The 25400-nt window shown below is 41.2% G+C and overlaps 1 protein-coding gene across 2 annotated transcripts; it reads right to left on the bottom strand.

Annotated features, from left to right (window-relative positions):
• Positions 1-565: 565 nt before the first annotated feature.
• Positions 566-24024, bottom strand: sik3 (SIK family kinase 3). 2 transcript variants are annotated; one of them, XM_086035821.1, is made up of 26 exons: positions 23657-24024; positions 18227-18343; positions 18063-18126; positions 17609-17770; positions 17331-17455; positions 16084-16207; positions 15593-15711; positions 15047-15157; positions 14716-14850; positions 13728-13805; positions 13223-13332; positions 12069-12225; positions 11801-11950; positions 11595-11668; positions 10761-10895; positions 8892-9033; positions 8390-8509; positions 8102-8160; positions 7866-7975; positions 7108-7274; positions 6117-6244; positions 4690-5459; positions 4435-4589; positions 4154-4283; positions 3942-4068; positions 566-3106 (listed from the first exon to the last, which is right to left on the bottom strand). In XM_086035821.1, the coding sequence occupies exons 1-25, from the start codon at positions 23945-23947 to the stop codon at positions 3947-3949; spliced, it is 3855 nt and encodes a 1284-aa protein (XP_085891947.1). In that variant the 5' UTR covers positions 23948-24024; the 3' UTR covers positions 566-3106; positions 3942-3946. The 2 variants fall into 2 exon arrangements, with proteins under 2 accessions (XP_085891947.1, XP_085891948.1); XM_086035822.1 differs by lacking the exon at positions 10761-10895.
• Positions 24025-25400: the final 1376 nt, after the last annotated feature.

Below are 25400 nucleotides of genomic sequence, written 5' to 3'. Positions count from 1 at the left end.
TATATTTCCTCCTGTAAAATATGGAGATTGACAAATTAGGGTACATAATATTTCCCAGTGCACAAAATCATAACATCATCAAGTCAACTTTTTTTTAAAGAAACTTCAAATTGCTCAAGCAAGCTTTGTTGTCCTTATACAACAAATGTTAATACAATGCTTGATTGTCTCGGGCTGGGTGAAAGTGGAGATCAGATTTTCTGCCTCATTGCTGAATTCCATGAGGAAAATATAAATTACTAAATTTCCCAGGGTACGAAACAAACATCTGTCTTTCAGTTCTGATACATACAACAAAAGGCATGCAGCTAATCAACGCAAGCTCTACAGAAGACTGATAAATCAGTGTCAAAAATATCTTTGGGAACACATAGTCATCTGATTAAAATTTGCCGTTGACCAATATAATTTTAACACGATCTGTTATGACTCTTGTTCAACTGAGGTAAAATTGGGGAAACTAGATAGACATTCGCTATTGAAATGTCTTACATTCCTTATCTGCTTAATTCCTGAAACAATAGTACAATATAAAGAAAAAGCTGCACAAAGACACACACGTTCATGCCATTTTAAAGTATTTATTTATATATATATTTTATCTTAGTTTGGTTGATAATCTTTTTAAACATTGTTGCACTTTAGTATTTTTTTTTTGTACTCAACAGAAATGAAAATTATAAACAAAGGCAAAAATGAAAACAAAACTAAGAAAAATAGAGTGGAGCAGAGCCGACTTGCAGAGAAGGAAAGGCTGAGATGAAGAGTACACAATACACTAGAGGGCGGCATCAAGGAGGCAAAAAAAGAAAAAGGAGAAACGAGTAGAATCAGTCTCATGTGTGAAGCAGCTCTCCCCCACTCTGCTTGAATCATGTGCAGTGGCACAGAGTCTTCTGTAGGTCCCCATCCCTGGGTTTAATTTCACGTCTGACTTGCATGTCTTTTATCCCGTCTCGTCTCCTCCTCAGTGCTCTACGTATCAGTGTTGGCTTGGTGCAGAGGCCAGCAGCACAGATCTGGCGGAGGAATCAAGGCGAGTTGGAGGAATTGAAACTTTTGGAAATGTTCATAGAATCTTCGTAGGAAGAGTGCAAACGGAAAGCACGAGCGTAGCTTGACACCAATGACTGCTGGTTTTTAAAGACAACCGTGCAGCCTGGGTTTGTGCAATTTCGGGCCAGTATAAACATTTAGTCGATCGAGTAGATCTGAAGGTCTTTTCACGGCCCGTTTTCAGTTGACATTTCAGAAGGGAAAATATGACATTCAAACAGTAACATAGGATAAAGTATTAACTTTTTTTTTTTAATGTTCTGCTGTGGTCCCCCGTGTTTTGTTTCCATGTGGCGGAGCTTAAGCCTGCTAACAGTCAAGAATTATTGTCTAAAATCTTAAATTAACCCAATTTAGAATTCACTTTTACAGAAATCCTACTATGTTGTTCCCTTTTGATCGTTTGGAGAAGAGTCCATAGTCCATAAACCAGAGGGAAGAGACATATTCAAACTGTCATCTGTCCACGCGCAAGACATAATAAAATCAAGAGCGGCTGAGGGATCACAGCAGATTTTCAGGGTGGAAAGAGAAGAAAAAACAGGGTGTTGTCAGTCTTCATACTTCTATGTTTTGGATGGTATGTCAAGTTACTCCCTTTAGGTTTGAGTTTGTTATTTTTCCCCGAGTATCAAGTCTGTAGCACCCAAACTAACCCGGACAAAGCCTATAACCTGACCCTGTAAAGCCTGCCAAAACTATCTCAAACAAAAACAGGTGCAACAGCAATAAAATGACATTAACAAAAGAAATACTTTAAAAAGCAACAAAAATTATTACTCTCCTCTTATTCAAGTGTCTCGATATAATATTAAAACAAATACGCACAATCATTTTTAAGACATAGAAAGAGCCCTCTGTGTCTCTTCTCTGTCCTCTTTTGGCAGGAAATTTCAAGATTCAGAAAGCAAAAAAGTAAACATCTGGAAAACACTGAAAAATAAAAATGATATTTAAAAAAAAAAATAAAAGCCTCCCCAACATCTAAAAACAAAATAAACGAATTGCAAAAGCGTTCTATACATGGCATCGCTGTACAAGGAGCAAAAATCTGGTAAAACTACCCACAATGCAATACACTGTCACAGACATGAAAGAGAGGTGGGAAAAAAATAAGGATGGGTTGGAGTTGGGGGAGTCCAAAAAGTAGCATGACATCGTGAAAGTGAGGAAAAAGGAGAACGTTGTGTGACTCCAAAGTGCAGAATTCTGTTTTTTCTCTTAATTGATGTCATCCTTGCAACAAAATTCAGTTGTTCTATAATAATGTCATCTTAATAAACATTATACTGGAAACCGTGATAACAACAGTAACAATATTGACCATTATGTCTAACATGGATATTACTATTTGACAATAAAATATAATTAAAAAAAAAAAGGGGGGGCGTGAGGGGTTGATAGGCGGTAACAACATAAAAAAAAAAAAAAGAGCTGGTTTGTCCTCTGTGTAAATTACACTGAGCTCGGTCTTTGGAGGGAGCAATGGAGGCCGACTCCAGACACCGATGCAGGGATTCTCGTCTAGTCTGAATAGCTCTGCAGTCTGCAAGTGGGAGGGGTACAGGGGGAGGAGCTGTGTGCAGCATCAAGAGTCCTTTCTTCTCCACGCCTCTCATTGAGCAAGTGTGCGCACGAATGATCACACGCACACACACATGTGAACACCTCGGATCTGTTGCAGCAGTGTGTCCATTTCTTTGTGTCGTTGGAAGTCAAACCGGCTCCGGCGGCCACTGAGGCACATGACAAAGTGCACATGAAGGGTGAGAGGAGATTGACGTGGAGTGGGACAGTCTGGGTAAAGAAGAATCCACTGGCAACAAATGATTGGATGTTTGTGCACGAGATGGTGGCACTTTTGACCTTTTGAACGCTGAATGCTCCAACTGTCATGTTATGTCAACAACAATCCCCCACCGCCGCCCCTACAAACAGATGTGAGCGATGGATAGATGGATGATGGTGGTTTGGCATGATGCAGCTCAACTCAAGGTAACACAAGTCAGGATGCTTGACATAGACCACTGTACATGGGATACACCGCATCCTGTAGAGAAGAAGACAGAAACAAGCCAACGATTCATTTGCACTTTAAACCAAGCATTCATTGTGCCAACGTCTTAGCTTGCTGTCAGAAATGTGACACGACAGTTTCTTAACAGAGACCTCATTAGGATTTTACATCCATGTATAAGGGCTTTGAAAAAACAACATTCCGAATAGATGTTTACCGGTACCTTGTGTTGTCATTCCAATACAAAACGTGCTTAATTTTTAAAACATCGCTAGTGCTAATGCTAAAGTCAACGGAGGATCCCATTCAAATATAATAAAGGGAAATTAGCATGGACTTCGGGACTGATAGTCCTTCAAATAAAGAATATTCACACAAAGTACAAATATCTGTTAAGAGTTGTTGAATGACTGATCAGATGATCAGGGCATATGTGTACTTTATGCCAGAAGAACTCCTCTGGTCAGGCAATTCACTAGATGCTTCTCTGAATCTTTTAAGATTCAATTGCTACGAAATGTTGCCGCCAGTGGGATGTTTGTATTTTATGACCTTTTATATCTTGGTGACATTTCACGTAAAAAGTGCTTATCTTAAGGCCGACTGGAATTCTCGGACTAGTCTGGTGAATGTGTTTTTTATATTCATGCAATTTTAAATACATAAATTGTTGTATAGTTTGTGAGGTGCTATTTTACACCGAGGAGATGTTACTTGTTTTCTTAACTAACAGTGTGTCTTTTATGAACCATACGTTTGAAATAATGGAATTAGATTTCCAAAGTGACGTCTTTGTGCACAGAAGAAGCATTTTGCATCATTTACCAAATATCTGTATTGTACCCGGCCTGATGAAAGGATTACGTACCATTGCTAGACTCCAGCCTGCTCCATGCTGTATTGCAGGTCAGGAGGTTTATAGCTGAGAAGCATATCTGTGGTGCAGGACGAGGGATAGCAGGACGCCGCGTGGAGCTCTCCGTCAACGTCACATACTGCTTAAAAGAAACATTTTATTGCATTTATGGATTTCTTTTCCAAGTCAATAATGTTTAAGGCAATTGCATTTTTAGTGCTGACCCGACTCGTCCCGCTGGTGCAGCTGCTGGCTTTCTGATAGTGACGTCTGGCTGAGAATGTCTGACATGCGAGCAGAACTTAGCGCCTTCCCAGCCAACAGGCTCATCCCAGACATGGGCTCAGCCTGGTCCTGGACACAAGTTAACATTCGTCAAACTGGGGTTTGAAATTAAACAATACCGAAAATGAATCTTGACAAGTTTTGGGAGGCTTTCAATATTCCAAAACTTTGGGTTAATTCAATGTTTTTCTCCCCTGTATGGCAATGTATAGTCACTCACATATGCATCATCACAGGTCTGGATGGTGTGATGACGCTGAAGTTGTCCTCGGGACCTGTAAGCTTCTCCCTGCTGACCTCGTGAATAGCCCAAGCCATTGTGATCGGGAACCTCCATAGCTTGTCCCGTCTGTCTGCACTCTATATGTTCAGAGTCTGATTACCAACACAAGAGAAAAAAAAAAGTGTGTAAACTTGTGATAGTCTTAATCATGGGGAAGTCCAAAGTACTCCAGTTCATGCTGGGTACACCAACCTCTAGTCGCTGGGGGACTCAGACTGATATAACCACGTCTGTGTGTAGGAGAGTTGTATGGAGGGGTGCTGCCTCTAGGAGGACCCAGGAGCTCATGACATTCTCCTGCTTTGGCCAGCAGGCCCTCGTGCGTGTGGTGGTAGCCAGAGGGTACCTCATCTTCCTCCATGCTCTCCGAGTGGTGCAAGTTTGGACAAGGTGCTTGGTCAGGCTGCTGTTGTGGCTGAACGTCTGGCGGTCGGATCTGGAGAAGGTGGTGGTAGTGTTTGCCTGCCGGGGAGCTTTGAGGCGGCTGTGGTTCCAAACTCTCGCCCTGGCTCAGCTGGCGCAGAAGTAGCATCTCTCCGTATTCTGGTGTTGTACTGCTGGGTGGCGTTGGGGGCGCGGGACATGAGCGGGGGCTCTGCCTCTTCAGCAGCGCAGCCAGGTCCTGTGGTGGTAACCGAGGATCTGCATGGCCTGTTAAAGAGTGGCGGGGGGACAGGAGCCCCTGCAGAGTCGGTGTAACGTGCTGTTGTGGGGGACGGTAGTCCAGTGGCGTTGGAGAGAGTAATGCTTGCTGTAGTGCCGATGGGGTGCCGTAACTCCCGGTGCCCAAAGCCCCACTCTGGTAACCTTCCAGGGGGGGTACGTTGAGAGACGCCCCCTGCAGGTAAGGTCCATAGGAGCCCAGCACTCCAGGCGCACCCCGAGTGGCTGCATCACCAGAAAAAAGGTGGGGATTGAACTGAGCCTGGTCATAGGCTGACGTGAAACGTTCAAGGCTACGACTGGAAAGAACAAAAGGAAAAAGGGATATTTAGCAACTAGACATTATATCAGTCCTACGCACACTAAAATGTGACTATGGTTGAAGAATGTGGAGCAGGTCACTACATCAATCAACATGGGAAGCTACCAAAACACGTCAGGTCCTTGCCCACACTCAAAAGTCTTCACAGAGAGATTTCTGGGTAAGCATTACGTAAGGGCGGTTACGCTCTCTCTCAGTGAAGGCAGAACAGGGGTGTAAATGTCCTCAAGACAATACAAATCTCCTACTGAAACTATTGACACTTCTATTTGTGCTGCCACAGCACATACTGTACATCCACTCACCAAATAAATGGAGGTGGAGCAAGCGCTGTTGCTGTCATCTGATCAATGTCCATAAGGCTTTTCCACTTACTGTTTTGTCAGTGATGGTAACTACTGTCCTTGTTACCTGTACTTACATATACAACTTTGACCCAAAGTGACAGTGTTATGGTGTATATAAGATGAAATTAAACAAAACAGTTCCAAACATGTAAAACAGAGGTCCTGTAAAATGAAATGGAATGAGTCCAGTAAGGCCCTAGGTTAGGATCTGCTGTGAATTAGAACACGTGAGGGTCCATTGGCATTGTCGGCTTTTGATAGTCACTGCACAGGAAGATTCACGTCACCTGTGCGATTCTGCGTTGTCTGCACTCAGCTGCTTCCCAAGAACTCTGTGTCCACAGGGTGTAGACAAAAAACCAGCCTGTCTCTGTGGCCCAACTCCTAATTCCACTTCCTGTACCTGAATAGTCACCTGAATAGATCAGACATTGTTTACTTAGCAATATCAATACGCACAATCAAAAGCGTATTCGAGTCAAAAAACAAGGCAAAGGCAAAAATAAGCACCATAACATGCGGGTCTACAGAGCACACCGACATAAAAGTCATACCCACTAAATTTGAAGCTGCAAATCTTACATATGTTATGTAGTTTTGATTATTTCCATCGAGTGTAGAGAATACATGCCGTGTGTTTTGGTGGCTGATGGGTGTATTCGTATGTATGTATGTATTAACCGTGTGCGATTGATTTAAAAAGGTAATCAAAAATGAAAAATCATCAACAGTTAAAGGGGAAGTCAACCCAAGAAATGTCTTCACAATAATATGTTCAATACGCCCCCACTAGTCTAAACACGGCATTCTGATTAATGTTGCATTTGTGGGATAAGCAGCAAAGAAATTTTTATCCATTTTTATCCATCTCAGGGGCAGCCACATTTTGTCTCTCGCTGCCAGCTAAAAATTACATCAGAGTTGCTCAAGTAACAACTGAGCCGTGATTGGCTGTTACCTGAGCAACTGTGATGTCATTCTCAATCGACAACAAGTGACAAAATGGCCGCCCTTTTAGATGGCTAAAAACAGGTGGATTTTTCTGCTTAATTTGTATTCTGCAAACAAAATATTATTCAGAGTATTAACTCCAGACTAGTGGAGTTGCATGGAACATATTGTAAAGAAATGTTTTGGGTTGACTTCTCCTTTAAACACACACGAGAAGCTTTGATGTCCACTTTTGTTTAAGCTGCAAAAGTAAAACGTGTGTTGAGCTCCGGCTTACAGTACAAATTTTACAGTAATATAACTATATTAAACTATTAAAAACCTCACTTGCTGCTGTTGAGGTACACCCTGAGCCAATGGGACAGAAGGGTGTACAGACGTTGACTGCTGACTGGCTGGTATTGACACTCTTGGAAGTCCTGTGGGAGGTGGGCTAGCACTCTGGCCCTGGTACAGTGAAGGAGAACCATGTTGATACGGTACTGAGGATGGACCTAGGGATGGTGGGAACAAAATCACATCATACAATTTCACAGGGAACTGAGTTCATTTTGTCAGAGTAAACTTGGGATCTGGTTGTGGTTAGAGCTTTAGAACAGGCTTTTTGGTGGTCATGATAAGCCTTACTTCCTTGTTGATCTCAGAAAGGCTTGCGTACTTGCGAGAAGTATTTTCAGTAAAGTCTACTGTGATACACCTCCATGCCTACGACTCCCTTTCACGGCGCCACAATAACATAACTTTTGCTTCTCACCAAGATTCAAGTATTTTACCCCACATAGCTATTTTTACAACGCTTGATCATCTTCAGAGACAATCGGTGCCAAACCAGGACCTTTTCTTCGCTTTTGTGGCATCATAAGAGAGGCTTCAAGAGAACTAAAAAATATTTGTCTTAACACAGAAAATTCCCATCTATCAAATTACTACGCGGATAATTATTCAATTTTTGAGTGTGGATACAAGCAAATCAGGGGATGGTATAATACATGAGTGCAGAGGGAAAAAAAAGCTTTTGAAGGACGATTTTGGGGTCGTGTATAACATTCGAGTGTGTGTTATTCTCGAGAAATCACGGTACGAACCATGCCCTTGCATCATGCCTGCAGAGCCAGGCGGAGAATTCTGATTTGGCTGTCTGAAGAGGTGGTTGCTCGGATGTGTTGGCGGAGGACTAGATGGCTGGATACGCAACCTGAGGGAGGACAAGAAAGAGATGGAGAGAATATAGATACAATAATTATACAACACTTGTATCGAGAGCTCTGCACCACAGTATCAAGTGCATTCTTCGCTGGTTGCAATTGTCTGTATACGTTACCTCTGGAGCTGGTGGGTTAGGTGACTGGGATGACTCTCTCCATGGCCTAAAGACAGACCCTGTCGAGAATAATTGTGCAATTTGATTTTGTGGTATAAGTGAAAGGAAGTTGTCCAGTCATGAGAGGACAAAAAATAATAGTTTCATGCAGTTTTCTTTCATGGTTTTGGTTGTAGAGGATTTTAGAGACTTGCACCTTTGTTGAATAAAATGCTGATATTCAGAAAGATGCCATTCTCATCTACAAAGACGTGACTCTGTATAAGGATGTGACTATTAAGTGCATACCTGGATTTGCTGGTGGAGGATTTGTTGCTCTTGCTGGTAGAGGATATGCTGTTGCTGGGTGTGCTCCAGGAATCGCTCATCCTGCTGGGCCGCATACATTTTCTGGAGCTGTTCACACTCCTGTAAAAGGGTCAGACATTTCGTAATCAGGACATTTACATAATAGTAAAGGGGCACAATTCCAAGCGCTTTCTTTCTAATTAATATAGAGGAATATTAGTGTAGAAAAAAATACATACTGTATGTAATTGTACTCTGAAGGGACACTGGAATGGGTCTAATACATGAATACATGATTCAGTTTCCAAAATTATGCATTCTATTGCATGAGGTCTACAAATTTAGGTAGTCAACAAATTTTGCCACGAGATTGGAAACAACGCCACTTTGCCCTTCAAAATAAGACCTAGCGCAAACTCTTGTCAGGCAGGGAAGGCAATGACAGCGAGTGATTTTAAATTGGCAGTGCTACTAATCCACCCACAACAAAGGCAGTATGTACCTGCTTGAGTTGCTTAATGAGGCTACTGTTCTCTAGATGCGTTTTGAAGGCTTGAATGGTGGCAGCGCCGTCAGAGAACCTTCTGACGGGTGAGAAGCGTTCCATCGGAAGATGAAGTGTGTTACAGTCTTTATAGCTTGATCTGAGGAGCAGACCAAAGAGAACAAAAACAAATCGTACATGCACACAAAGGAGGCACACACACACACACACGGAGAAGCCAACCACACAGGAATAACATGACAGATAACATAAATGACGCAAACATTTTCACCCACAGACAAGGACAAGGTACACAAACAGACAAAAATGATTAGGTATCATTCACAAAACATGTTTAACCAGATTAGTACAAAGTTCCAGATATACGGTCACCTCCAAAAGTATTGGAATGGCAAGGTTAATTCCTTTGTTTTTGTTGTCCCGGTATAATGAAGACATTTCAACAGCTAGTTTTGTGCCCGATATGAAGTTCAACACACGATGTTTTAACACAGTTTTTGTTGAATATAATGGCAACCCCACTAAAAAAAACAAACCACAAAAACAAAACAGCAACACCAGCGCAAATACACAGCAAAGCTAGCATATCTTGTGAGCTCATCCAACCATCCATTATCTATACCGCTTATCCTCACGAGGGTCGCGGGCGTGCTGGAGCCTATCCCAGCTGTCTTCAGGCATAGACGGGGGACACCCCAAATTGGTTGCCAACCAATCGCAGGGCACACAGAGACAAACATCCGCACTCACAATCACACCTAGGGGCAATTTACAGTGTCCAATCAACTTACCATGCATGTTTTTGGAAATGTGGGAGGAAACTGGAGGACCCGGAGAAAACCCACGCAGACACAGGCAGAACATGCAAACTCCACACAGGGAGGCCGGAGCCGGGATCGAACCCACGACCTCTGAACTGTGAGGCGGACGTGTTAACCAGCCGATCACCGTGCCGCCCTTGTGAGCTCATATGCTAGTCTATTTTATGTGCGCCCATATGTATAATGTAGCTCTTTGCAGTAACGCTTTAAAACTTGTGGCTCTAGTTTTAATACACGGATGCTTTAACATGATAATAGTCATTATTATTGGAACTCTTAACTTAAAGTATGTTCCCTATAAAAGAAAATGAGTTAGTTGAATTTACAGAATACTGTACATGCACGTCATGATGCATGGTCAGGATGGTACCACCTCTGCCTCAATCAGAGCCAGGAAAAACCCTGCATACCACAAGATGCAAACCACTCAACGCAAAAGAAATCTGAAGGCCGGATTGCAGACTGTAAATAAATTGTGTGTGTGTGTGTGTGTGTGTGTGTGTGTGTGTGTGTGTGTGTGTAAGTACGTGCGTGTGTGTGTGTCTGTGTTCATGCACTGCCAATTTCATTGGCAATCAATGGCTAATATTTGTGGGAGTATTTTGTAGTATGCCATGTCAGTATAGATTTTGAAAGGAAACTGTTGTGGTGTCATGAAGCAGGTGCAGGTGTATCATGGGTATACCGGATCGACAACATTTACATCAAAAACAGCTTCTTGATGTACCCAGAAAGCCACCCACGTCACTTGTCGCTCATAACATCAACTTTTCTCAAACAAGATCAAGAAAACAATAGAATGTGTCTGTTGTAAATCAACCAGCCCAAAACACCAACAATGACATGTAATAAACTGAACAAAAAAGTATATACAATCTACAACAAAGGTTTCAGCTGGAAGGAACTGCACTATTGCTGTGGCAATACTTCACTTCGCATCCAACATCAGTGACGAATATGCTGTTCTCTACTACAGAGATGACAGAGTCTGCAAGTTTGAGTCATTTTGTGCATAATACAGCACAGAGTGGGTGCATCCCCTCACCGGGTGTGTGTGTCAGGGGCCCAGCCCACCCTCTGGCGGGGGCCCTGTGACCGCTGGGGCTCTGCCGAGGGATCGCCATGCGATGTGCTCATGAGTGCGTGCGTCGTGTGCCGCTTGCAGCGGTTCGCCAGGTACCTGGGCCGCAGGGAGGGGGAGGATGGGGGTGAGGGTGGGAGACAGGAAGCAGTGCTGGTCAGCTCACTGCCCTTGTTCGCTACTAGAGACAGGGGGAAGGCCCACCCATTCCCATCACTGCCAAAAGGGGGTAACATAAAATCTTGCCTAACTGAAAAAAAATTAAACCACAAAATCACGTTAGAGCTTATGATCACTTTATACCACAATTAAAAAAACTAATGATTTTCATTTTAAAGGCTTTCCAAGCTTAGAGTTAGCAAAGCTGGATGAGAAAGGGTGGAAAAGAGTATAGTTCTGCATATACTGACATCGGAATCAGAAAGTGGTGGCTAAGGAGTTTGTCCGGAATCGTTTGCTGATTGAGTTGAGAGCCAGAGAGGAAGGCACTTGCACGATGGTAAAAGGAGCAGAGATAAGGTGAGCGCCACAGCAGAGCGGCCAGCACCCGAGGGAAAAAGCAGAGCAAACTAGAGGCGCGCACACTCCCAGCAACCCAGGCCACCAGCAAAAGATGTAATAACTGGTGTACAAAGAGGACTAGTTACGACGGCTTTACCTTGACCAAGTTTCCAGCACTAACGAACCCTGTAACAGTCACCGACTGTCAAGGTAACGTGCCACTCACACTATCCAGTTTTGACAGCACCTCTCTGAACAACATATCTCACATATCCAAAAGCTGTCACGGTAGGTTACCTTTGTACCGCTTCTTGATCTGGCTCTCCATCTGATCCCTCTTCATCCACAGGAGCAACAGCAGGAATAGGGTGCTATGGGACGGATAGATTTTCTTGGTCAATGCTAATGTCCATTCACTTTACTTTATAAGTAAACTAATTGGAAACATAATAATACCGGTAATAATCATCATCATCATCAATCATCAAGTCAAGACTACTCACTGGATTGGTAACAAGAGGTGATGGCCCCCGGGGCCTTTTCAGGAGCTGAGCATGTAGTTGGATATTGGCACCACCATCGGAAGCTCTTCGACCCAGGGGTCCCATGCCATTGAGTAACTGCAGAGTGGGTGGTTGCAGCAATGACTGCTCCTGAAGTAAAAACAGAAAATCATTCAAGCTAGGAGTTCATCTGGGCTCACAAACTATGTGGCAATGCTGTATCTTGATGACTTAAGGGGGATTCTAAGACAGATGTAAATTCCTGGACCTTGTACTCCAACTGCTGTGTCGGCTGTAGGCTCTGCGTTGGCATGAGAGTGTGCATTTGTCCCATTGTCGGTGTGAGTGGAGGAAAAGGGGGCTGGGGCACTGCTCCCCGAGGGAAACCTGGTGGCAATTTCTGGAGGTCCTCTTGCATCTCAGTCCTACAATAAAGGAGTAAAAAAAAAAAATTTAAAAAAAGGGAGAACAGCTTTTTCAATCGATTTCATTGCAGCAGACCATCATCTGTTACGGGGACTTAATTTTGGTTTATAATTTAGCCTAAGATTTCAGAAAACAATCAAATTGCACGCCCCAAATGCCAGGTTTTTGTGATATAAAAGAATAAGACCAAGATGATTCATTAAAAAAAAATTTAAAAAAATCCCACCATTAATGTGCCCTATTTCCTAAACCAGTTGTCCCCAACCACCAGGCCACTTTGGACTGGGCGTGGCGGGCCTCACAGATGAAAGGAAAAAAACAAATAAACAAATGACAACTTAAGAGTACTTGCGTATGATTTATTATGCGAGACTGAAACATATTTTATTTGGAAAAGTCACCAGATCCTCTCCGTTACAGCCGCTTCTGGCGGACTCTTGACATGTCAAGATGCTAATTGTCTTGGCCGCGTTAAGATAATATTAAACCCATAAGATAGTAAAATTAGTAAAAAAAAATAAATAAACCGGACGGTAAACAAGTCCGATATGAACAGTCTAGTGTACAGTACATCATACATCACAGGGATTAGGTGAAGCGGTCCAAAATGTACAATATGGCTGCATACAGGGTATGACATTGTTTTGCTACTGAAATAGGCTTAAACCTTTTTTTCAGGAAATCAGGTGCCACTGATGTTTGCACTTTTATTCCTTATAAACAGTGACTAATCGAATGCTGGAAAATGAATTATGACCAGTCTGATTTGTTTAAAGATGAGCTCCTGTCACCCCAAAGATTTTATACTATAATGGATTTAAGAATAATTTTGGTGTAAAATGAAATCTTTTGTTCACTTTTGTGAAAAGAAGCCAATATACAGTAAGCATTTAGAGAGACACATAGATTCATGCCAAGTTATTAAGACGAACAATCCCCTATGGTGATATTTGTGGCAATAATAAACTGGAGACTGAAAGTACATCACTGGATTACCTTTGGTCTGGTACACCCACAGTGTGCCGCCTCATTGAGAGGTACCGAGCCATAGCTTCAGGTGAAGGCTCTTCGCCTTCATCACTGTCGAGTGCCATATTGCCATCCGGCTACACAAAAAACACACATATTTGAGCATTATTTCTGATTTCTGAATTTTGGGTAAAAACAAACAACAAAAACCAAAAAGTATATATTCAGTATTATACGACTTGACTACACTTTAAACGTGCAGTCAAGTTCCTTTTTTCGATCCGGGGTTCTAATATAGGCGTATATTTTAATGCAGTTGTGAATTAGCTTAGAGCCCTGGGGTGTTTTAATGTTTATATTTATGATGTCAGACATCCATATCAGGTTATAGTGGAAAATATCATGTGATACAAAATGTTAAAATTCTGCTTTAAATCTTGATCCATTTGGCATGGCATCAAATAAAATATTTAGCTGGACAAAATGGTAAGAAAATGTGCAAATATGTGAACACAAAACATCCTCAACTCACCTCAACAATCTGGTTCTCTGGGTTGATAAGCTGGACATGTGGAACAGTTATGCTAACTGGATTACCCTGTGGATCCATCTACGCAGGCAAACAGAGAGACACAAAGGTCAGGTGAGGATTGCACTCATTTTTGAAACAATCCTCTTAGAGGAGTGGGATTGGCATGCTGGCTAACGTCAGTCACCTCTACTTGGCAAAAGGACTTTAAAACTTGCCATTCAATACATAGGAAAATACAATGCAATGATTAAATAGTTCAGTAATGTCAAAAGTTTACTTTGGCTTTTGGCTTTTTAATGATCTCAAAAATCACTCTTCACAAAAGCTGAGAGGTGCCATTGAGCAAAAACGAAATAAACAACAAATGGACTGCTTGCTGAAAGAAATCTCTAAAATAAACAGTGGAATCTCCAGATATGAGGGCCTTAAGGGTTGTATGAAATCAATTTGAATCAAGATTTGTTGTAAAAAAAAACATCCATTCACAGGATGTGACTGCAGGTGGAGGAGTTCAACAGTCAAGGGGGCTATGCACTAGGTTATGAATTACATAGTATGCAGAAGTAGTTCTGGTAAACTGGCGTGGCAGTGGGCAGTGAAATGAAGGTAAGTACTTTATTTCCTCTTGGTTCTGTTCCATCTTAATCAGCAAAGTTGCTGCTGTGTTATGAGGCATTGCTAGGAAAGAATCTGTTCAGGTACATACATGGACATTTACAGTTCAAAAACGTTCTGTAAATGCAGTAAATGTCTAATTTTTCAACATAGGTGCGGGGTAGATTATATATGGGTTTTTTTTCTTCATTATTTTTTTTTTTAATAGCGTGGGTGCGGCTTATATAAAGGTGCACCTTATAGTCCGGAAAATACAGTATTTGTTTGCACTGTGGAAGGAAGAATGTGGAAGTTCTCACGCTCATTCACTCTGCTCTCAGCACTCAACTCACTCATTCAATCACAAACTGACATTCAAATTTAAAGTATTTACCTGTACAGTGTTAATGGGGTAGTTAATAGAGCGTGGTGTGGGTGGAGCAACACGTAATGTCTTGTGTTTCTTGAGCCGGTCAGACAGCAAACTGTAGATAGCACTGTAGTGATCATATGCATCTGTGTGTAGGGACTGAAGAAGAAGGGCGCATATTTTAAACAGAAATGTTACTTTTATCAGTCTAAATACTCATTTTCACCACACAAAAAGCTTTATATTCCATCCCGCCACAACATTAAGACCACTGGTGCGATTTAATCCGATACAAAAACTGTATACAAATTGTGCCTTTGCAAACATAATTATGCTTAGTTATAATTTGTCTGACCTGAGTTGCCCGTTCTCGGTCCAGGCCCATCTCCGCCATAGCTATTAGCACTTGCTCATTTATGAGTTCTGTATCTCTTTCAGTCTTAACCAGCTCACACTCTGCTATCAACTGAATGGGAGAAGGAAAGAATAAATCAGGATTAGAACTATGACATCCAAAGACAATAAATGCAATTTTTGTGTTGTAGCAAGTATCGGTACCAATGCCAAACCAAAAGGTTTCTGGCCAAAACGATTCCATACATTCATTTTTAAGTAACAGCATTTGGGGAAAAAGTTGCAGCAAACCAGCTCAACTCAACTAGAGAATGAGAAAGGCGCCTCCCACTATAAGATAAAGAGGAGTCTGACCGCGCTGTGTCCTTCGACACACAGACTACTGCTTGGAGCCAGCTGTCACAGTCACTGTTTTTCATTTTTGGGCTGCTCGCAATAGTTTTCTAGTATCACTATATTGTTGAATCCTAAATCCAAGTCAGGATCATGTTAATAACATAATTCTTCCTGGAATCGAAAGGTGCACAATAGTCGTAAGAGAGCTTACCCTGTCAAAATCAGGGTCTGGGTCCCCTTGTCTCATCCACTTGTTCTTACAGATCTGTTCCATTGTCAGCCGTCTGCTTGGCTCCAGAACCAACATATGTCTGATCAAATACTCACAGTCTGTTAAAATAAAAATGTATCAGGAAAAAAAACACACTCATTGCAAACACAGATATTGTGTATTATCGTAAAAATGGCGCTTGTTAAAATAGATTCCAAAAATATATGTTTCAAAGGCAGATCTGTTAAAAACTCTGGATTTTGTTCAGAAATCTGCAAGACCATGCAACGCACCCTTTGGCTCGATGTGTACTTTATTTGTAATTTTATTCTAAAGTTATTTTACCCCTTTGTTGAGGAAATAATCCAGGAAAAAACCCTAATAATCATAGTAATAATGTTAAATGAAATTTTAATTAAAATTAACTAATGGAAAATCAGGCATTGTTTTTGAATTATAGTGCAACTAATTAGGAAAACATTAAGACCTACCTGTAGACATAAAGAAGGGGATACGGAATTTGCCACTGAGGACACGTGCTCGCAAATTCTGCAGAGTACTGCCATCAAAGGGTAGGGCACCACACACCAATACATATAAGACCACACCTAAACTCTAAACAGACAAGAGAGCACACACGATTACCGTAATTTCCGGACCACAAAGCATACCAGATTTGAAAGCAGCAACAGCTAAATGTAGCCATAAAAACAACTATGTACATATATTGGCTGCTTCGCTTTATTAGCTCCACAGTATAGGATGGGACATTTGTAAAGAAAGAAGACAAACAGATTAAAAAAACAAAAACAAATGAATTACCTTAAACACATTGTTGCATTGTTGATTTCAAGTGAATGGTCACACAGTAAATGGTGATGGAGTCACAACGGGGGTTACAATGGAGCGTTCACCGAGAGCAGAATTGATTACACGGGGCCAGCAGCTTTGCGCCAAAAGAGTATAAGTTCCTGAGGGTTTTTGTCAGAATAGAAAATAGCTACAAATAGCAGGGCTCAAATCCCACCCCTGCGACCAATGTAGTCTACAATGTAGGGCATTTGTAAACATTCTCGGCCAAACACTCCTTTGTAACCGCCGTTGCGACTCACGTCATAACTATATGACCATTCACTTGAACGCATACATCAAATTTTGGGAAAAGATTTCGTTATCTAAACCTTCCACTGTATTACACAAATGTCTGAATGAAGATTCAATATTAGCGTGCTCGGAGAGTTTCACTGGTTCACTGTGATGTGCTTAGTAATTTCATTCAAATGTGCCAAGACTATTGGTAAATCTACTGGAGGCATAAAGTTTGTGAGTAAAAATCCATAAATTATCTGCATCACATTTAAAGTCGCAGGGTTCAAAGCATGGGAAGAGTTTAGCGGGATATATTCCTAAAATTACGGTATATAAAGTCAAGTATTATATTTTTGTAAGTTAAAAAAAAAATGAGAGAAAACCACAATTTCTTTTTTCTAACGGAAAATGCTGATGGTACTAAATCCATAATACAATAATAGATAAACACAAACTCTTTGGTGTTAATTCCTATAAGCATGTCTTATTACCCTTGAAATCTGTCCTAACATACTATCTACCTGAATGAATGCTGTGCCAACAAATTAGTTTCATATCTACTTCCAATGTCATAATTGAAGAGCTGACCTGAGAAAACGTTAAACTCTCTTTAGAGTGTGGCGGAGCGAAAATGTTATTGTCAACTCACCCATATATCTACTTTAGGTCCGTCATACTCTTTGCCTTCAAATAGTTCTGGTGCAGCATAGGGTGGGCTGCCACACCAAGTCTTTAACAGCTGCCCTCGGGAAAACAGGTTACTGAAACCAAAATCTGACAGGAAATAGAGGAGTGGTTAATTTAATTCCCCGGGCACTTTTGTGGGTATTAAGTAAAATGCTCCCGTCAAACGTTGGCACTTGCCTACAACCACTCAGCCTGAAACCAATAAACCAAGTTAAGACTCTGTAGTGCCACCTCACACACCTGCTATTTTGATGTTGAGATTGTGGTCCAAAAGCAGGTTCTCTGCTTTCAGGTCTCTGTGGACAATGTTACGGCAGTGACAGAAATGGACTGCTGCGACAATCTGTTTGAACTTCTTCCTGGCGTCTTTTTCTGCCATACGTCCGTGGGCCACCAGGTGGTCTGGAAATGCAAAGCAGAACGGAGTTGAGAGCTTTCCGTAGGGATTCTCTGCACAATGTGGTTGTTCAGAAGAAAAGAAAACACCCTGCCATCTGACTATATCTATAATAATTATTGGGAAGCACAAATACTGCTACATTTTAGATTTGAAACGGTTTATAAATGCTAAGAAATGTGAACCCTCTTTTGAATAACAAAATGTATTTATAAGTAAGTACATGCTCAAAAGTTAACAAAAACATAAGATCAAAAGGTCATCTCAAACATGTCAAGTGGGGTGGGACCAACTTACCAAAAATTTCTCCACCGCTAGCATATTCAGTTACCAAATAAATCATTCTCTCTGTCTCCATCACCTGAAGACAAGATCAAGTATTACAACCAAACCAGATGGGCAATCACAGAGTAACAGCTAACTGCACTAACAGAACCAGTGAGCAGAATCTGCCAACTCACCTGGTACAAACGGATGATGTGCGGGTGCTTTAGCAACTTCATGATTTGAACCTCCCTAAAGATCTTTTTCAAGTTTTCATCATCCAACTGGGTCTTGTCCACAATTTTTATAGCCACCTGGTAACAAAGACATAAGTTTGGGATAGATGAGAAATTGGGGAAGGTGACGATTAAGGGAATTAGCACCAAAAAGACAGAAAGGGAAATGGGGTACAAATATAACGAAGTCACTAGACTTTTTACACCAATCTCATTGGCTGGATCGGATCGGCCGATAATTTGCCTTTTATAAAAAAAAATCTGTGATTGGCTGTAATCTCATAATTTGCAGATCGGTCAATGACGTCCTTGATCAGATCCACAAAATACGACATTACAGCAAACAAAATCCTGCTAACTCCAGGGCCATTCCGTGCTGCCTTCATGTATGTTTGAGCCCAAAAGTTAATCTATTTCTAGCCTTGTCGCTAAGACTGAGTGTAAGATGAAATACTTTACACTAGGAGGCGGAAGTTCCTCTGCATCCTCGACCAAACAATCACAAATAGTGCTCATGGTATAATGTTGGTTCACAAACGTTTTGGTGAGTTTTCCGTCTCATGAGAACTTGAGGCGAGTATCGAACATGTTTATCTTGAAGGTGAAAAAAACTCACTGTGTTTTTTGTATTTTTTGTTGTTTCAGAGCGCAAGGCAGTTGTATTGTATTATCAAGTATTAATATTGTCTCAAGAAGACGAATGAGTCCATTGATTTGCTGCCAAGTAGGAGGAAGTGATATCCTGATTTGGGTGAATCTGCATGCATAGAGGGCTAAAGAGGAGAAGTGATAAAACATTCATTATGCAAATCAACGGGCAGGATTCAGTCACGTGACTCTGTGAGACCAGCTAAGCGGAAGACGGCATTGTTTCATTTTTAGGAAATGGAAAAATGTACGAGTCTCTCGTCTCAGCGAAACATTTAATAGCAAGAACTAAATCCACATCGCTAGTCTGGAAATTATTTTGGGTTTGACAAAACTGACTTTGGTCAGAATAACATTTTAAAATATGCCAAAGCGGTCGCCGTGAAGAGCAATTCACTGACAAGTCTGTTCCACCACGCAATTTATGGATTACGAGGGAAACTTTGCAAGTAATAGGGATAGACCGTCAAAATGCAGAATATCGGTATTGGTCTTTCTTTAAAAACCGTGACAACATTCTGTACCTTTTTGTTTTTGTTTGAAATCAAACAAAGATAAGTTAAATTTAAACATTTGTGTCATTTTGAAATTTTGGAGAACTTTCTTTACTTTCGAACAAATAGGGAGCTATTGTTTAAGTTTTCATTTCAGACATGCTGATGACCCTGGGGGCACTCTTTTTGTTAGAATTTTGCGACAAAGATGTATATTGGCAAAAATGTATGTTAATCAACATTTTGCAAATCTGAAAAAAAATTTCAATAAACATACGCTTAAATACATTTAAACAAAGTTAAGAGTTGTCATTTTTTTGTATTTTGATGCCAATATTTTCCTTTTTGCTGAAAACGAATATTGGCTCCAAATATCGGTTATCGGGCCTCCTTGACTACTAATAGTCGGTATCGGCCCTGAAAAAAAAAGCATATCGGTCTATCTCTACTAAATAAAGCTGCGCAACAAACACGGAACCATTGACAAAGCAAATAAACGTTGGAGAGACATCACTAACGCCGCCATAACTGTAACATTAGATAATGCGAGCACGTAAAACAGAATGTTCGGTATCCGCTAACATTCCGGTTACACGCTTGTTGTCTGCATCATAACTAAGTACATTTGCGACTATATCATGTAGGACAATTTCGGAAACAGTCTGTCAAAAGATCGCGGCTGAATTTGTTGTTACTACAAATGTATATACAATAACAGCGCTAGACGTCGTATCCCTCTTACTGTCTGTGTTAATGACCATCCACACATGAAATGTCAGTATTCTAGGGTGATGCATGTGACACAAATGGTCATATATAAAATAAAAGTTTTGTCATTCTCACTGCTGACGTAAGCACCATTTCTCATTCGGATTGCTGTAGTAATAGGCAGTGGTAGAGCAGCATTTGAACTCAAGTTCAAATTGTGATGATATCTGTCATTATGGAACAATAGGAGACATTTAAGTAGCCTTAATATTTAAAAAAAAAAAAACGAAAAACAAAAAAAAAACAAAATACACCATATATAATCTAGACACAAGTGAAGCAAGTGTCGATTTAAAGTCTTTTTTTTTGTCAAATTATCATTAGTTTTTGGGGGAGGGAAAAAAAACACGTTTTTTTTGCCCACCCGTAGCTCCCATAGACCTCAACCATGACCTTTGACAGTCAGTAAGGTTATTGCATAACTACAGAGTCTGCAACAATGGGACCAACAGTGTGGAAGATGACGGCGTGTGACAGAGCTTTTCTCTGCCAATTGGGAGCAACAGGATTCCTTTAATGATTTAATCAAGCGCATGTGATGGCGCTGTTTAAAAATGTTACCCTCTCCTATAAATAAATAATCATCTGTTGGAAGTGTGTGTGAGAAAATTCCATGCATGTACAACGTTAACAAACACACACCACAAGCATCTTCTGTCAAATTCTGTTGTGTGCCATCCCAACCTTCCTTTTCCTGATAACCAAGGAACAGTGACAGCCTGACAAGACAGACTTCCTGTTGCAGACAGAAAAGGGAAGTGAGGGAGAGAGAAGGGGGGGCACTACTGAGACGCTTCAAAGCAACATAAAACAAAGCACGTGTGTGCGAACTTCTTCGTCATTGGTTTAACTGTTTCTTCTTCGTTGGTTTGTATGCTTTTTCGTTGGTTTTGAGGCTTCTTTGTTTAGAGGCAGCTGCGGGCTACCTACAACACGAACAATGCCGGTCTGGGTTTGCTTCCTACAACACGAACAATGCCGGTCTGGGTTTGCTTTCTGATTTTTTTCTAGAGCTGAACGATTATGGAAAATAATCTAATTGCATTTTTTTTTTTTAATTCCTAAAAATTGCGATTGCGATATGAGTTGTGATTTTTGTTTTTCAAGGTCCTTTTCTAATGTATTTTTCAACAATTAACCCTTTATAGGGCAAGAGACTATTTTTTGTAATTTCTGTACCCTTTGCAAATGGTCACCACGTCAGGAACCATGTGGTCCTCACTCAACCATTCAGAAGAGATCACCCCACACCACAGATCACATTGCTGTGATCTGAATTATAAATTAATCATTAATACATATACATAAATATATATACACACACATATATATAGTATGTTTATTTGCACCATTTTGTTCAAAATAACTTTTTTTAATCAATTTAGCTTTGCTAAGGGTCGACGTTTTTTATTTGTTACATTGATTTCATTTCATAAAAGCGAAAGCAGATGTTTACACGAAAATGCAAAATTTCAATAAAAAGAAGTAGAGAGAAGATATAATTCTGTGTTCTACCCTTATACAAGATTAAAAACATCACTATAACATGACATGGTGCTACAGAGGCTTGCGTTGGCTTCGCCTGCTGCAGATGCATAACAGATTGTACAAGCAAGGAACACAAGCCAGTGACGAGACAAGACAGTATAAAGGAAGTAGCACACAAAACAGCAGGTATACAAACTGGAAACCATTCGATAGGTTATATAATTACACCGGACAAAGGGTTTAAACTGCAGGCTTCCAACATGTGGGCACCCGAAAATACCTCACGAGAATCACAAGTTGTAATAATTCATTTCTGTTGTGCCTGCATCATGAAATCCCAGAATGTTGTCAAATATGCTAACCGAAGCAATTATGTTCTCTTTCGTCTAGAAAGGCTTTGTGACAATCGCTTCGAGGAAGAATGGAAAATAACATGGCTTAAAGCATACTAGTGCTTCCTAATATGTCCCATGGGTTCACCACAGTGTACCTTTTAACAGTCATTGTTTGATGGCTATTGAAGTTGTATGAAATCGTGTAGAACAAAATAAGTTAATCAACTAACACGACAGTATTTTCCTTGTAATAGGAGTTGCACAGACTGGTCTCACTTTACTACTCCACAGTGACTCTTGGAGTGTAATATTGACTTAATCCCAAATTTTTGATTTGAGCACTTGGTCAGACTTTACCCGGCAGAGAGGATGTTTACGCTGATGATGCCTGAGTGTTGCCAAGCGGCCTAGGATGGTCTTTGTTGCCTTGTAGGTGTGGAAAAAAACCACTTACATTACAGAATATGCCTTGCCTTCTGTTTGAACACCATGATATACATAGTGTGTGTCATAAAGTAACAAAGTAGAAAAGAGAAGAGAATTCACCACACACAAAGAGGGCCGTGATTATTTAACAAACACAACAAATGCCCACCATGCACAACCTGCGGCTGTGATGAGCCATAAACAAGGAAAGGTTCCCGTCTGGCTAAATTGTCCTGACCACACGGTTGATGTCAACTTTCATCACATTGGTGCGGACTTCAATAAATCTCAAGTCATCTAACTCCTACTTTGTTGATGGGTTGAGTAATGACTATGTCATTTAGCTTGTGCACCTGTTGCTCATCAACACTCATTTTTTCTTTATTTTCCATTAAGTTGACACTTTGTTAAGTTGCCAACTTAACTGCAGATGTAAAACTGACACAAAATCAGTGTAGCGTGCCAATATTAATGTAATGTAGTACTTTACTATTACAACTTTTCTCTGTGATTAGTTTTCATTGAATTGGCTATATAAACAAGGCCTCCGAATTTACAAAATTATGCCCAATCTAGGAGTGCGTCGTATCACGAAAAAATGGATTACATTGTGTTCTTAGCGCCGTGTAAAGATATTTTAGATGTTAAGAACAACAAAAAAGTCAGCGTCCTTGCCATAATTGGTCAGACATTTTCACGGGCGATGGGTTATTTGAATTAACGGAACGTTTATCTATTTTGAGCTCCCAGTAGTAAGTACACTTAAGCAAACACTAAATAACTTGAAAACCTTTTAATTCATTTGAAGACATACGCAAGCGTTTAAATGGTTTCATCGCATTGGCATTTCTCTACACAGCTAACTCGCAGCTAAGCTAACAGCTACAGCGGTAACATTCTGCGTCTCTTTTTAGATCTTGGCCAAGTACCCTTCTCTCCGTCCTTTGCGCTTTTCCACATACTAACCACGGGCAATGTCGCTTACGATGTGTGTGGGACCACCGCTGGTTTGTGCCTACTTAATGCGTTTAATGTCAACTATTCCCAGGGATGTCCTGCATTGAATGACCTGACAACAAGCAGCGGTGTCACGAAAGCGAGGTTGCAGTTGTGTCTGGGGAGCTTGAAGGCCCTAGCTACGTCCTCAGTGTTCCGCTAAAAAAAACCCTAATAAAATCGCAATGACAACTTGCCATTGGTCGTCTCGAATAGGAAACAACTCGTCGTCTTACCTTTGCTTTGGTAATGATGTGAGTGGCCAGTTTAACGACGGCGAAATTTCCTTTGCCGATGGTCCGCTCGATCTCGTAGTGGCCCACTCGGGCAGCGGGGGGCCTGGCGGTGGAAGTCTGGGCAGGATTAGGGATGCACCCGGTGGCCGAGCCTGGACGGCCGGGGTGGCTGATCCCGGAGGATGGCTGGACTCGGTTCTGGGGGCCCATGCCTGTGTGGCCCGGTCGGGCAGAGTGCGCTATCCCGGCCGCGGGAGTCCCGGCAGCACCTCCGCTTGACACGGCCGCCATCTTCTCGCCTCTCTGCGGGAACAACAAGCAGCCTTGCGCAGCGCGCGCACGCCCCCGCCCTGCGTCATTTTACGTGCAGCGCTCTTTCGCAGCGCCCTCTCTAGGTTGTTACTATGGAAACCATCAGCGTAACACATGACCTCATCCACAAAAACGTATTGTGGTCGCCAGGGCAACAAGAAACTGCGCATTACCGCTCTGGCTCCAATGATTCAGTCATCCATTGCACAGCAACGCGAGTAGACGTGTCCTGCAGATGGAACAATATGACAGATTCTTATCTTTAAGTTAGGAGCAACACCTTTTAATGACTTTGAGAGACATTAAATTCAGACATTTTATGTTTAGGTATAAGGTTGTGTTATGTTAACAAAAATGCATATACATGACACGACAAAGCAGTACAGTAGTACAGCTGATTTCGGTAGGGTCATGATTCTATGATATGTTACAATATTAATTGGGGGAAAAATCCCACAACCTATTGAACAACCTATTTATAGCATCAAAGGGTACAAAACATTTAGGATATGGTGTGATTTTAGACAAGGGGGGGGGGGCAATTCCGGTCCTCGAGGGCCGGTATCCTGCATGTTGTCTATGTCTCCCTGCTGCAACACACCTGATTCAAATGAACATATAATCAGCAAGGTCTGCAGAAGATGGATTGATCATGCCCGGGCCTTTTTCATGAGCATTTTATTAAGGCAACGTGTTTCATGTTCCGATCAAATGAATGTATTTGCCTTTCAGCCTTGGTCAAGAGAAAAAAATAATCAAGTATATTGACTCATGACTCTGACATCAGTCATGGGATGCAAAATATGTGGCCTTGTCTTGGGTAAAAGACTGATTTTACTGTATGTAGTTGACTTGCACAAATTAAACATCAGAAGTAGAACCCTGAACCCATTGTATTTGGACAGCTAAAAAAATGAAATTACCAGTAAATTAAATTTAAATTACTGAAATTATTAGTTTTCATTCAATCATTCATTCATTCTCCAAACATCTTATCCTCTTTATATCACCACTAGTGTGATTGGTGGAGGCACGGTATTCGACTGGTTAGCATGTCCTCACAGTGCAGAGGTCGTGGGTTCAAATTAGGCCTTCCTGTGTGGAGTTTGCATGTTCTCCCCGTGCCTGCGTGGGTTTTCTCCAGGTACTCCGGTTTCCTGCCACATTCCAAAAACATGCACGATAACTCCAAATTGTCCCAAGGTATGATTTGTGATTGTGGATGTTTGTTTGTCTGTGTGTGCCCGGCGATTGGCTGGCATCCTATTCAGGGTGTACCCTTCTCACAACGTAAAAGAAAATCTTTTCAATTTACGTTACATTTGCATCAGATTGAGATGAGATGTATACATGGCTGTAAATTTTAATAAACGTAAAACGGTAGTAATTATTTTTGGACATCATTTACGTAATGTCATGTTTACCGGACTGT

This window comes from Filicampus tigris, chromosome 7 (assembly GCF_054856515.1).
Source record: "Filicampus tigris isolate MCC_2025a chromosome 7, RoL_Ftig_1.0, whole genome shotgun sequence".
NCBI lineage: Eukaryota > Metazoa > Chordata > Actinopteri > Syngnathiformes > Syngnathidae > Filicampus > Filicampus tigris.
The sequence above is the reverse complement of the archived record's forward strand: the minus strand, read 5'-3'. Positions and strand labels throughout refer to the sequence as shown.